The sequence below is a fragment of the Lithobates pipiens genome, unplaced genomic scaffold (genome assembly GCF_037356315.1).
Source record: "Lithobates pipiens isolate NorthernLeopardFrog02 unplaced genomic scaffold, aLitPip1_a1.2 Scaffold_16, whole genome shotgun sequence".
NCBI lineage: Eukaryota > Metazoa > Chordata > Amphibia > Anura > Ranidae > Lithobates > Lithobates pipiens.
The window spans coordinates 59,621,998-59,636,163 of NW_027507748.1; the positions used below are offsets into that span (position 1 = coordinate 59,621,998).

Consider the following 14,166-nt stretch of genomic DNA (forward strand, 5'->3'; position numbering starts at 1 on the left):
TAGTTTGTTGCCTACTAGGCCGGGGAGGTGTTGGATTACTGTTGGTATTGTTAATTGTAATTAACCTTGCTATTGTATGAAGGAGTTTGTGTTGATTTATAATGTTGGTTGTGTTTTCTGAGCTAAAATACGGCAAGTCTGTCCTAAAAGGTCATGTCACTTGGTCTCCTAGGCTGTCTAAAGGATTAGATAATTAGCTCGTTTGGTTTCTAGTTACAGTTTGTATTGTCATCCTGATAGCGATATATATCTCTAGTAATTTTTTTTTTTTTTTTTTTTTTTTTTTTTTTTTTTTGAGCTCTCAAATAAAAAAGGTTATTCCTGATGTACTCCAAGACTGGTTTTGTCTGGTTCTTGGGGGTTACTGTAGCCAGAACCATTGGACTTGAGTTTCAGGACTTCGGAAGCAATATATAGATGGAAGAACTCAAGCGGAGTGTGGGATGTTCCATTACAGTTACGTTCACTAAAAGCCAAATTTGAAAGGAAATTCCAATACCCAGAATTTAATAGTAATTAAGTTATTTCAGATTTTCATTCTCTCTGGATTTTCGATTTAACAAATTTTGTCTACATTAGTTTTAAATGAATTTGGAACTAAAAGAATTGCACATGTCAAGCACATACTCCACAGCCAGCTGAAGTGAGCTCTCAGCCTAGACTTGTGTGCTGTCACTGATGCCCTCCAGACAACGCTAGAACAGGCCACAGCCCAGCCAGGTAGCAACCAGCAAGTGAGCCTAACCCGCTCCCCCCCCCCCTGAGCTGGACTTCCCTTAAAATGTGGGAGGGGTTATCAAGAATACCTTCAGGCAGAAGCCCCTGGTCTTTGTCCCACCCAGCAAAACCCCCTGTAGATTTAACTGACAGTCTACGGGAAACCTACATGGCACTAGCGGTTTGGCGTTTGCTGGTGCACTGCTGTCCAGGCTCCTAAAACAAAATGGTGTGTGTGTGTGTGTGTGTGTGTGTGTGTGTGTGTGTGTGTGTGTATGTGTATGTGTATGTATATGTATATATGTGTATATGTATGTGTGTGTATGTATATATATATATATATATATATATATATATATATATATATATATATATATATATATATATATATATATATATATATATATATATATATATATATAATAATTTTTACCTGCAAAAAGAGTGCATTTATTTTTTTGTTTAAAGGGGAACATATCCTTTTTTTTTTTTTTTTTTTTTTTGACTTCAGCCATTATATCAAAGGACTGATTTACTGCAGTTTTTATTTAGAAAATTTTTAGGGGTTTAGATCTACTTTAATAAACACATTCTGTGGCCTGCTATGGTTGTCTTACAAATGCCCACATGGCAAAATAAGATATGGTTAAAATCTTGGAACATATATATATATTTTTTTATTTTTATGCAGACCTACTACGAGAGACTGGAGCGGCGGTTGGCTGAGGAAGAATTTTTGGGTGAACGAAAAAAGAAGGAACCCCCTAAACTTGTTACGCCCTATATCCAGAAAGCGGAGACCTATGAATCTGGTAAGGTGCTTATAAACCTGTGTTAAAAGAATGATCATATAGCAAAGATCATATAAATATTATAAATGAGCAAAATAAAGTCCAAAGAGTGGGTATAAGCTTCCGTGGAAGAGCTGGCACAAAGATGGTCAGACCGTATTAAAATAAGAGGCAAATCCTATTAAACGAATATGTCCATGTACATCAGCTTGTCTGGAAACATTAGGAGAAATAGATGGATACTTCTTACCAAATCTGTTGGACTCACACAGTCGTATGACAGTTGAGTCAATAAAGCTTGGGGTCACAATCTGGGACCGAGGAGTGGATCGAAGGAGGTCCGTCAGCCTGGTGGGGAAACTCCAAAAGACCGTATGCCCAATGATGAATCTCACCGATGGAACTTCAGAATGGTTTGGAAATCCAACTCAGATATGGCCCACTGCACACCGATACTCCAAATGCCCCAAGGTGAAGGGGAAGGTGTTTTAAGGGTTTAGACCAAAAAAGAAAAAAGGAAGAAAGAGCTCCACATGGTGCGGGTCAGGCGATAAAAAATGGTAATTTATTAAAAGTCAAAAAAGTAACTAATGACTTAGTGATCACAAAGCAATAAGGTAAAAGTAAAAGTAAAAGCAATGTGGGGTGCCAACAGCTAGCCCGACGTGTTTCGACACATATGTCTTCGGCAGGGGCATGTTGGGGCCCACCACATTGCTAACAAATATATAGGATGTCTAAAACAGTTCCGCCTACAAGGGGGCGGAGGCTCGTGTCTCGGACAACCCCTTAACAGATGAAATAAACAGTCTGGTCAATTCAGGATAGACATGTTCAAACATAATAACCAAATGCAAATATCATCCAAAGTATAACCCTCCTACTAATAAAAGCAGTTACATTGAATTTGATAACAGTAAGAAATTAATAAACAACCGTAATCATAAATAGATCACATATGTTAATCTAGACCTCCTCAAACCTCCAGGGAGGGCCAGTAAACAGATAAAACCTATGCAAGATTGCATCTAACACTCGTGTGGTATAGCCAACCATATAATATCGTTACTGTATAAAGTGTATTATAAAGCCATCACCTGAAGAGACTTGTTCCCATTTATGTTGTATCACAATAGATCTTAGCAGGTAAAGGTGGTAATGTCTAATGACGATCGATCATTGTGCTGGTTAGATGTATATTGCTAATTTACTAGCGGTATACAGCCAAAGGATGTATCTGTGTAGTCATGGTAACTGTTACTGCATGGTGTCCTATTGTACGAGAGTCCGGTCAGGTGATAGGGAAACGTGGTGACGTGTAATGCGACTGAGAAACCCCCACCAATCCCCGAATGTGTACATCGCGTGACCAAACATGGGAGGGGCTAAGAAGGACATGCGTCCTTGAGATGGGAGGTGCACGCATAGGCGTAGGATGTGGAAGAGGGGAAGGGCGTCAGAATTTGGCGCCATTTGCCGCACGATGTACGTCACCCGCCACGGAGCGTGGCGAGCGGCATCACGGCCAATCAAAACGATCGGAAGCATGGCGGCAATGCGCATGCGTCGTAGCGCAAGACGTAATTACGTCGCGTCATGCGCCATAGAGGCCTCACTACACCCGGAACAGGCAGAGGAGGAAACATAGACACGTCACGTCGCAACGAACGTCGAGTAGCAACGTGACCATGGCAACCACAACGCATCCCCTTAGATTAATTTATCACTTTAGAAGCGCTACACTATTTTTTACTTTTTGTTTGTTGAACTTTGTTTGTTTAAGTGTTGGCTGCTGTGCTTTTTATGTACATTTGATTCTAGCACAGTGTTTTCCCCCTATTCCTGCTTATAAACCTGTCTAACTTTGTGTGCCACTTGCCCCGCTGCTGTGAGAACTCAGGTTTTCCTTGCTAGTTCAGAGCCTGTCACCGTTCCATACACACCAACGCTGTCTCATTATTGGGGATTTTGTGGATGCGTGAGTGCAAACTTTAGACAAAATCCCCTTGTAACAGCCTTTACTGCTGGGTTAAGAGGGATTGGCCAGCTAATCTTAAACTCTATGCAAGCAGTCCCAGTCCTTAAAGCAGGGGTCCTAAACTGGTGGCCCTCAAGCTGTTGTTGAACTAAAAGTCCCATCATGCCTCTGCCTGTGGGAGTCATGCCTGTAGCTGTCAGCTTTGCAATGCCTCATGGGACTTGTAGTTCTGCAATAGCCGGAGTGCTGCCAGTTTGAGACCCCTGCTTTAAAGCAACCTCTGGCACTTGGATCCCCCAGCACATGCGCACACCTGGGATCCATAAGCAAAGTCTTAATCCAAGCCCAAGGACAGCTGTCTGCCACCCAGGCTCCATGCGAAATTCTTCAGTGAGGAAGTAAAGGATCCCTCTCCAGATCAGTCTCTGCAGGTGATAACCTCCCAGGGGCGGACTGACAACTCATTGGGCCCCCGGGCAATAGGAGATTATGGGGCCCCCAGGCAATCAAATTATGGGGCCACACGGTATACAATCACACAGTATACAGATGTTACACCGATGTTTCTATTGGCTAAGAAGGTACTGGAGAGGTGGGGCAGCTATAATCTCTGGGTTTTTAGACCAAAAGGATGTCGGAAAGGGACATTTCAGAGACAGATATTAAACAAAAACACAGATTCTTACATACTGTCCCTAATTTTACTGAGGCTGGCAACCCTGATGGGCCCCCTAGTGGCCTGGGGCTCTCAGGCAGTGCCTAAGTGGGTGAATGGTCAGTCCGCCCCTGCCCTCCAGCAAGTGTCTCTCAATCAGATCTTTAGGTCCTCAGCCAAGCACATGCCCAGGCCCAAATCGTAACTCCAATGTACAGGCTGCATCTCGGGAGCAACAGCTCTAGGATAAGAATGCTGAACAGGCTTCCCAAACATTGTATCTTCTCCCCAGCCACCTTTTTTATAGGTGCCTCCTTTCAGGATTGAAGGTTATCTGTGGTTGGCCCTCTGAGCGATTTATGGAAGCTTCTTTCTAGAGGAAGGCAGGAGCAACGACAAAGCTTGGTGAAACCTGATCAGACCAAAAACGATTTGCTATTCCACTGAGTACAGCACAGCCAAAAACAAAATTTAGCCTTACTCTTGCCCCTTTCACATAAGTGGACTGATCCCTTCCGTCTGTCCGTGGGTGTTTTTATTTAATTTATTTATTTTTGCAGCACCACCCATTCTCTATGGGGAGGTGGGTATAAATGGACATGTGTTCGGGGCTGGCAACCCATCAATTGTGATCTACTGGTCAATTGCAGGAAGCTGACAGATCAGGATCAGAACTGTGTGGAGAGCAGATTGATGCAAAACTTTGCTGGATGGAAGAAGAGAGCATGGTGGCTGCTTTAGTTAACTTTGCAAGTTAACCAGCAGGTGATTGGTTGCCAAGAGCGCCTAGCAACCAATCATTGGCTTGTTAACCTAAGAGGTTAACTAAACCAGCTCCCGGTCCCGCCCTCTATCATGCACTGTGCTGCCTCTCACTCCACTGATGTACAGCCTCTGTAAGGTAGTAGAGGGTTACCTACTCTGAGAGCTGTCAACACTACTTTAGGGGGTGTTAAAAGTGAATGTAGAATAGTAAAATGTAATGTAGTGTAGATACAACTCTACATACTCACTCACAGGGGCGTTTCTTAATCAATAGCAAAGTCTTTGTGTAATATGTGAATCAGTAAAGTCTGTCTTCCTTCAAGGCATTTCAAACATACTTTCAGGAGTAGAAATTGAAGAATCCTTCGTTCGTCCAATAGTTCGTTTATTATTCAGAAAGACAAGCAAAGACAAGATTGACATCTGGTAACATATGGCATGGTGATGGCTTCAGAAGGAGGATAGGGTCATCTGATCTACATTCTCCAAAGTGTAGAATCCTTTCTCTTCCCACCGATCCTCCTTTTCCCATAATCCTAGTCCATTCTTATACTGTTTCAAGATGTTATGTCAGCATATCCTAATAACACCCACATTTGCATATATACCCAATATGGTTCAGTCTATAGATAAGTAGCATAACTCCACCCATTGTTCTGACATAGTAACTCAAAAATATAAATACCTACTCAGCAAATCCCCTCCTCCCTATATGATCTGCTGTTGTGTGACCTTCAGAAACCATCACTTACCACGGAACATATAACTTACATATATTTTCAGAAACCCTTATCACTTTAAAATATTAATTACCTCAAAAACTTCTAACAGGGGGCGACAAATAAACCACTATATTAACGTAGGGGCTATTGGAGCTGCAGCTCCAGGCCCCTACCGTACTCTACTCTAGGGCCAGCAGCTGCAGAATGACTTGGGGCCTGGGGCCAGTATGGCAATCCATGAGAGGCTCCTGGTACCTCCTGCAGCAGAGGGAATCTGAAAGTATTGTAATTGCCTAATCCGTGTGGCAGGGGAGTATTTACAAGCACTGATTTTTCCCTCTATAGCTCTCAATGAAGCAGCTGAAAGCCACTTCTCCTCCCTGCCGCTTTCAGCTGCTTCATGGAGAGCCATAGAGGGAGATCGGTGCTTGTAAAAGTCTCCACCCCCCCCCCATGCCACACCAATAACCCCCGACTGTTTATCATATTCCCCCTGCTCTGAAGCCTGTCGGTGCACTCCCCCAGCTCCCCTCATCCCCCTGCAGCGCTGCCAGCTCCCCCCCTCTCTTCTCCCTCCGGCTGCTGCAGGGGATGTGTCAAGGTGGAGAGCGGGGAAGGGGCCTGTATATATGTCATTTACTGTCCCCTTTGATGTCTGAACATAGTCAATGAACCATACCAATCACTGTTTACTATGCTTCATTTTATAATTTGACAGGAACCTCTGTCTCTTGTTCATTTATCTGCAGTACAGCTGAGCGTACAGAAAAGGACTGGAGAATGTGTCCGCAGCCCCTTTCTGTCTCAAAAGTGATGCTTCAGGGGTCTGTTTACACCCCTAAAATCTCAAAGCCCTCCAACAGGACTGGTAAAAAATGTTGTAATAAACTTAAATAAAATCCAAAAAACAAAAAATATAATAAAAATAACAAATGACTGAAACAATCCACTGCCCCCACAAAAAAAATTGTGAAAAAAATAAACGATTAAATTGTAAATAAAATTAAAAAATGTAAAAAATAAAATAACAAATTAAATTAAAAACTGCTTGTTCCCCTGGAACAAATAAACGTAAAAAATATTTAAAAGAAAGCAAAGATCTAATTACAAAAAATGAAGGGCTCACATACAGTGTGAATGAGCAGTTTGTAAATATATATTTTTTTATTTACAAAAAAGGCCCACCAAAATCCTTAACACCAGGCCCATGATAACTTTAATCTGGCTCTAGTGGGGGGGGGGGGGGGGAGAGAGCACTACTGTAGGGTGATGGAGGACCCTGCTGTGTGTGTGTGTGTGTGTATGGGGGCGCACACAGAGGACCCTGCTATTGGGGAGCAGAAGGCACTACAGTGGGAAGGCGCCGGACGCTACTGTTGATGCTGCTGTTCCTGGATTAAAGGATCTCCTTATACGCTGTTAATGCCACTTCTTGGGCACTACTATAGCTTCCTTTGAACAATTGCATGTTCTTTTGTGGGTTTCCTGCAAACAAAACATCTTGATTTGGCTGCCTTTTGGCATTTAGCATTTGAATCCAGGGTTACCAATCAATACCTGATCCCAAGGGACTGCCTTAACCTGACGTTTGGAATTGTTCCTTCCACTCTCGGTTGACATCCAGCAGTGAATCTACTTCTTTTTGACACCAGATGTACACTGTTCTTCATAAGGGATTGCACCTCAAGAAAGGATAAGATCCTGAAACGCGTCAGTCCTAATCTCGATTTAGGAGACTGCATCATTGTTGTTTTGTACTTGCTGTTTGTTTTGATATTGTTCTTAACTAGTCATTTGCATTATACATACATTGACTTTTTATTATAATATGTAATAAATTATGTTACCATAAACTTGGTTTTTGTACCCATACATAGTTGCCTTCACAATCCCAACCACCTTTGGGGGACCTCTCCACATATGAATGTATGGGATGGTCCACTTTTGGGGACACCTCTTTCTCTGTTAATTGGGGGGGAATATGTCAGAGGACACTACCGTGTGTGGGGGAGGGGAGGGGAGGGGGTGACAAAGGATATTACTGTGGGGAGTGATTTGAAGTGGGGCAGAATACACTACTGTGACACACTATGGTTTCTATTGATGGTGTGTGTTTTTTTTTTTAGGTCGTCTGTTTCCATCCGGCTACTCCATAGATACTCCATAGATAACAGTGTTATGTTTCAAAATTATTATTAACGCAATGCACCATGGTACAACTATGCAGAAGTATGTTGTATAAAAAATTGTGCTGGGTCAACTTTTTTATATAGACTTCTCTATGGGGCAAATAAGACTAACCATATTAGGATTACCTCATGTTGGTTTTTAGGATTTTAAGTAGATGTAAAAAAAAAAAAAGCTAACCTCATTGGCTTTACTTGTGGGTGTAAAATCACTATAATACAGGATTTATACAGCGGCAACAGTTTGCAGAGCACTTTACGATGCTAGGGCAAACAATACAAACAATACAATTCAATACAGGAGGAATCAGAGGTCCTTACTGGTTAGAGCTTACAATCTAGGCCAAATGATACATAAAGGTAATAACTGGAGGGGGTGAGCTGATGAAGAAAAAAAGTAGTTAGATGGCAGGATATGCTTCTCTGAAGGGAAGTTTTCCAAGATCGCCTAAAAGTGGATAGAGTTAGCGATGGTGGGACAGATTGTGCAGGGAATTCCAAAGGCTGGGAAGAGGCTCGGGAGAAGTCCCTGGAGGTGACTAGCAAGCTAGAGAGCAGGAGTTCTTGGGAGGCGTGAAGAGGATGATGTGGTATTTTGAGACTTAAAGGGGTTGTAAACCCTTGTGTTTTTTCACCTTAATGCATCAGTTTTTGGCTTTTGATTGGATAGATTGATATCGGCGCAGCCATTGGCTACCAGTGCTGTCAATCAAATCCAATGATGGTGCTGGGGGAGGGGTCGAATCTGGAATTCTGTGTCTATGCATGCAAATGCTGGACTCGAGCGCTTCTTTCAGGGGGGTTATACGATGCGAGGAGGAGCTGAGTGCCGCTGTGGGACCCCAGAAGACTAGGTTCGGGGCTACACTGTGCAAAACAAACTTCACAGTGGAGGCAAGTTTGTAAACCTTCCTTGTGTGTATTTTATTTTTTTTCACTTTTTAAGGGTTGTGGGATAGCTTTAGTTTTTTTAAATATATTTAAGTCTGCAGCCTCCATTAAAATACCAGGGTGATCCTGCCATTAAGGTCATTGTTCAGGCACTTCTGTTATAGGAAGTGGCTGATGAATTGTTTCTAATTTTTCCGAATTTAGCTTATCAATAATATATTGAATATTGAAAAGTCTTGGTCCACACTTGTCCCCACAATAAAACCAGTACTAAGAAAAGCCCTACATCCATTGTTGCAAAACCTTAACCAAAAGAAACCAAACCCTTACCCCCCCCCCCCCGTGCTCAAAAGCAACAGATGTTCACAAAAAATTTATTTGTAAGACCTGGCTGCTGTTTATAGTACGTCAGTTAGGGCTTATACATTAGACCAGGGATCTCCAAACTACGGTCCCTACCTGTTGCAGAACTACACGTCCCTTGAGGCATTTTAAAACTCTGACATTAAGACATGACTGGGCATGATAGGAATTGTAGTTTCTGAACAACTGGAGGGCCATAGTTTAGAGACCCTTTCTTTAGACTATATCTTAACTCAAGAATCAAATCTAGTCCATTGTACCAGTCCTTAGAAGTAATAGCTGCATTAGTTTGTGTTTTTTTTGTTTGTTTTTTGAGCTTAGAAATTGTTCTGTATGTACAGACATCCCTGTTGACCAGCCAAAAATCCAGTGTCCTTGTAACATTTACAGTCAGGTCCATAAATATTGGGACATCGACTAAATTCTAATTTCTTTTGGCTCTATACACCACCAGAATGGATTTGAAACGAACAAGACTTGCTTTAACTGCAGACTTTAAGCTTTAATTTGAGGGCATTTACATCCAAATCAGGTGAAATGTAGGAATTGCAATAGTTTGTATATGTACCTCCCACTTTTTAAGTGACCAAAGGTAATGGAACAGATTAGCAATCATCCATCAAACGTTCACTTTTTAATACTTGCTTGCAAATCCTTTGCAGTCAATTACAGCCTGAAGTCTGGAACGCATAGACATGACCAGATGCTGGGTTTCATCCCTGGTGGTGATCTGCCAGGCCTCTACTGCAACTGTCTTCAGTTCCTGCTTGTTCTTGGGGCATTTTCCCTTCAGTTTTGTTTTCAGCAAGTGAAATGCATGCTCAATCGAATTCAGGTCAGGTGATTGACTTGGCCATTGCATAAAATTTCACTTCTTGCCCTTAAGCTCTTTGGTTGCTTTCGCAGTATGCTTCGGGTCATTGTCCATCTGCACTGTGAAGCGCCGTCCAATGAGTTCTGAAGCATTTTGCTGAATATGAGCAGATAATATTGCCTGAAACACTTCAGAATTTATCCTGCTGCTTTTCTCAGCAGTCACATTAACAATAAATACGAGAACCAGTTCCACTGGCAGCCATACATGCCCACACCATGATACTACCACCACCATGCTTCACTGATGAGGTGGTATGCTTTGGATCATGAGCAGTTCCTTTCCTTCTCCATACTCTACTCTTCCCATCACTCTGCTACAAGTTGATCTTGGTCTCATCTGTCCAAAGGATGTTTTTCCAGAACTGTCAAGGCTTTTTTTAGATGTTTGGCAAACTCTAATCTGGCCTTTCTGTTTTTGAGGCTCACCAATGGTTTACACCTTCTGGTGAACCCTCTGTATCCACTATGAAGTCTTCTCTTGATTGATGACTTTGACACACATACACCTACCTCCTGGAGAGTGTTCTTGATCTGGCCACCTGTTGTGAAGTGTGTTTTCTTCACCAGGGAAAGAATTCTTTGGTCAGCCACCACAGTTGTTTTCTGTGGTCTTCCGGGTCTTTTGGTGTTGCTGAGCTCACCGGTGTGATTTCTTTTTAAAGATGTTTCAAACAGTTGATTTGGCCACACCTAATGTTTTTGATATCTCTGATGGGTTTGTTTTTGTTTTGTTTTTTCCAGCCTAGTGATGGCTTGCTTCACTGATATTGACAGCTCTTTGGATCTCGTATTGAGAGTTGACAGCAACAGAATCCAAATGCAAATGGAACACTTGAAATTAACTCTGGACCTTTTATCTGCTCCTTGTAAATGGGATAATGAGGGAATAACACACACCTGGCCATGGAACAGCTGAGCAGCCAATTGTCCCATTTACTTTTAGTCCCTTAAAAAGTGGGAGGCACATATACAAACTGTTGCAATTCCTACACAGTTCACCTGATTTGGATGTAAATGCCCTCAAATCAAAGCTGAAAGTCTGCTGTTAAAGCACATCTTGTTGATTTTATTTTAAATCCATTGTGGTGGTGTATAGAGACAAAATTTGAATTGTGTTGATGTCCCAGTATTTATGGACCTGACTGTATGTGCTGAACTAAAATCTCATATCTCTTCAAAAAAGAGTAATGCAGCCACCGCATCTAACTGGATAAAGCTTGGCCATACACTTTCATGCACAAGATTCTTTATTCTACATAAACCAGGTTGATGGTGAAATCCCCACTCAGACATAAACCCCTTCCTGACCAGAGCACTTTTTGCAAATTTGGCACTGCGTCGGTTTAACTGACAATTGCACGGTCCTATTTTTTTTTTTTCCCACAAATAGAGCATTCTTTTCGTAGTATTTGGTCAACTCTGCGGTTTTTATTTTTTGCGCTATAAACAAAAAAAAACGACAATTTTGAGAAATGCATGTTGGTTTTTCCCCTCAGTTTAGGCCAATATGTATTCTTCATATTTTTGTTAAAAATAAATAAATTGCAATAAGCGTATATTGATTGGTTTGCACAAAAGTTATAGTGTCTACAAAATGGGGCATAGTTTTATGCCATTTTTATTTTTTATTTTTTTATCAGGACTGCAATGTTATGGCAGACACGTCGGACAGTTTTGACACATTTTTGGGACCATTGGCATTTTTACAGAAATTGGTGCTATAAAAATGTCAATGGCAGTGAAGGGGTTAACCAATAGAGTGCAACCGAGGGGTTAATGTGTTCCCTATTGTGTGTTTCTAACTGAAGGGGGAGTGGACAGTGCAGGGGAAGAGAGATTGCTGTTCATACTCTGAACAGACGATCTGTCACTTCTCCCCTCAGAACCAGAAACTGTGTTTACACACACAGATCCCGGTTCTCCGTGTGCCCCGAGCGATTGCGGGAGCCCGGTGGTGATTGCGACCACCGGGCACTCTCATCAGCTCCGTGGGAGAGCAAGGGGCACGCGCATCTCCAGTGGTGCACATGCGCCACCTAGTGGCCCCAGGGCGAAGCAACATTGCAGCATAATGTCGTTTTGCCCAACCGTGTCATTACGCCGCAGTACAACTGCAGCGGATGGTCAGCAAGTGGTTAAATTTTATTAACGGCACCAGTTGCTGACTAGCAACTGCAGCTGATTGGCTGTAGCCACTGTTTAAGAAAAGATTTCCAATGTGCCCCTTTGACAGAAGTTGATCAAATGGCTTCAAGCAGGGGCAGCCACACGCCAAGCACAATGGGGCTGGTCGCTGCTGCTGACCCGGTAGAGTTTTGATAAATTTTTGGCCAATTTAAGGTACAATATATTACTTTTTTTGGGTTTACGAGTGTGTATGATAGCCAAAAGACAGCTTAAAGAGGTTTTGATTGTACATCTGAAAGTTTTTTTTTTTTTTATTTTATTTTTTTTTTTTAGTGGTTCACTTCGAAGGGTCTCTTGGACAGGTGGCAGTTTCAACCTGCTATAGCCCCAGGAGAGCTATAGATGCCATTTCCTATGTAATGCCAGATGAGGCAAGTATTTTAGATTTGTTTGAGATGTTTTTACTGATGTCCTTTGTATTCAGAATGGCAGATAACAGCTATTTTTGCCTACTTTTACAATCTACTAGGTTTTTTTGTTTTTTATACCAATTTTCTGTTGCACTGTTTAAAAACTTTTTTTTTTTTTTCTTTAGTGTAATTCTAAGAATTTTTCCATAGGTTTAGGGTTGACGGCAGACATAGTGGTTGTGTTTTTACTGCTGCTTGTTTGCTTTTAGCCATACATGTGTAGCATTCACTCTAATTAGCCCCCTCTGTTGCCGATGGTGGCACCCTGCAGCGGTCTTAAAGCTTTGGATGTCTGCGCAAGGGAGGCTTTAACAGGTAAATAACATGTATAAAACATGTATAAAATACATTAAATGCACATTATGGCAAGATTGTTTGAAAGGACTGGTCTGGCAACAAGGTCTTTAAGTGTGATTATATGAAGGTTTGCCTACAGTTTTCACATGTTGAAAATCGGCTTTTTCCAAAAAAATGTATTACATGGAACCCCCGAACTATATATTTTCTGAAAGCTGAGACCCTGGAGATTAAAATGGTGGCTGTTGCAATTTTTTGGGGGGAAAATAAATGTTGAGTCAAGTAAATTGATTCCAGGCATGTCGAGACTTAAAATTTGAGCATGTCTGTAAAAAGTGTCTATAGCGAAGTTTTAAACGTCTTTACAGCGTGGCACTAGAATTATTGCTCTCATTCCGATGCTTGTGGCAATGCTGCACATGTTTTGCAGTCAGTTTAGGTATGCGTTCCGTGTGTGCTTGCAATTTCCTGCTAACACAGGAACATGGTTCCACCCCCCGCTTCATTTCTAATGCTTCATTTCTAATGGTGTGTGTGTGTGTGTGTGTGTGTGTGTGTGTGTGTGTGTGTGTGTGTGTGTGTGTGTGTGTGTGTGAAGCCCCTTGTCTATATCTAGGAGAGCAATCTAGCCCCTTAGGCAGAGACGGTTACTCTTTGAGATATTGGGGGCCATTCACCGGCAGCCATGATCTTGCTATAAGTGGTTGCTGAGCAAGACATTTAATATGCGTAAGCTGGACAGTAAAAAGTTAATAACATGTCAATCATAAAGGTTTGTTCTTGGGTTTAGAATGAGGCACTTTAATTTAGAACTTTAAAATAACTGATCAGTGTGAATTTGTATATTTATCTTTTTTGCCTTTTTTTTTTTATTTTTTTTTTTTTTTTTTTTCCCTTTCAGGATATGAAAGCTCTTGGTTACCAGAGGCTCAGGGTGCTCAAACACATTGAAAAGGTTAGTCAATAATTCTTATTTTTGTTTAAAATGCTGACTATACTGTCTAGTTTGTGTTCTGTGTGGTGGAATTTGAGATGTGTATATGTATGTATTAGAGATGGAGATTCTCTATCGGCATGCAGAGCAGCAAAAGTAATACATTTTTGGAACATACTTCCAGCGGGAGTAGTGAGTCAGATCTTTGGAACAACCGTATACACAGAACAAAGAAAAAAAAATGAGGCAGACTCTATAAACCCCTTGGTCTCTTTTCTGTCGCCCCCTTACCTATCTTTCCAAGCCTTTTGAAAGTTGGCTTTATTGGAAACCTCCCTTCTCCCTTCTCCCTTCTCCCTTCTCCCTTCTCCCTTCTCCCTTCTCCCTTCTCCCT

General features: G+C 41.7%; 1 protein-coding gene across 3 annotated transcripts in view; it reads left to right on the forward strand.

Moving 5' to 3' along the window:
- PATL2 (PAT1 homolog 2) overlaps positions 1-14,166 on the forward strand; it is a 115,906-nt gene that overhangs the window by 75,557 nt on the left and 26,183 nt on the right. For all 3 annotated transcript variants that reach the window (XM_077479942.1, XM_077479943.1, XM_077479945.1), the window contains exons 12-14: positions 1,409-1,529; positions 12,405-12,502; positions 13,740-13,793. In XM_077479942.1, coding sequence (XP_077336068.1) covers positions 1,409-1,529; positions 12,405-12,502; positions 13,740-13,793 — 273 coding nt within the window. The remainder of the gene's footprint in view (positions 1-1,408; positions 1,530-12,404; positions 12,503-13,739; positions 13,794-14,166) is intronic.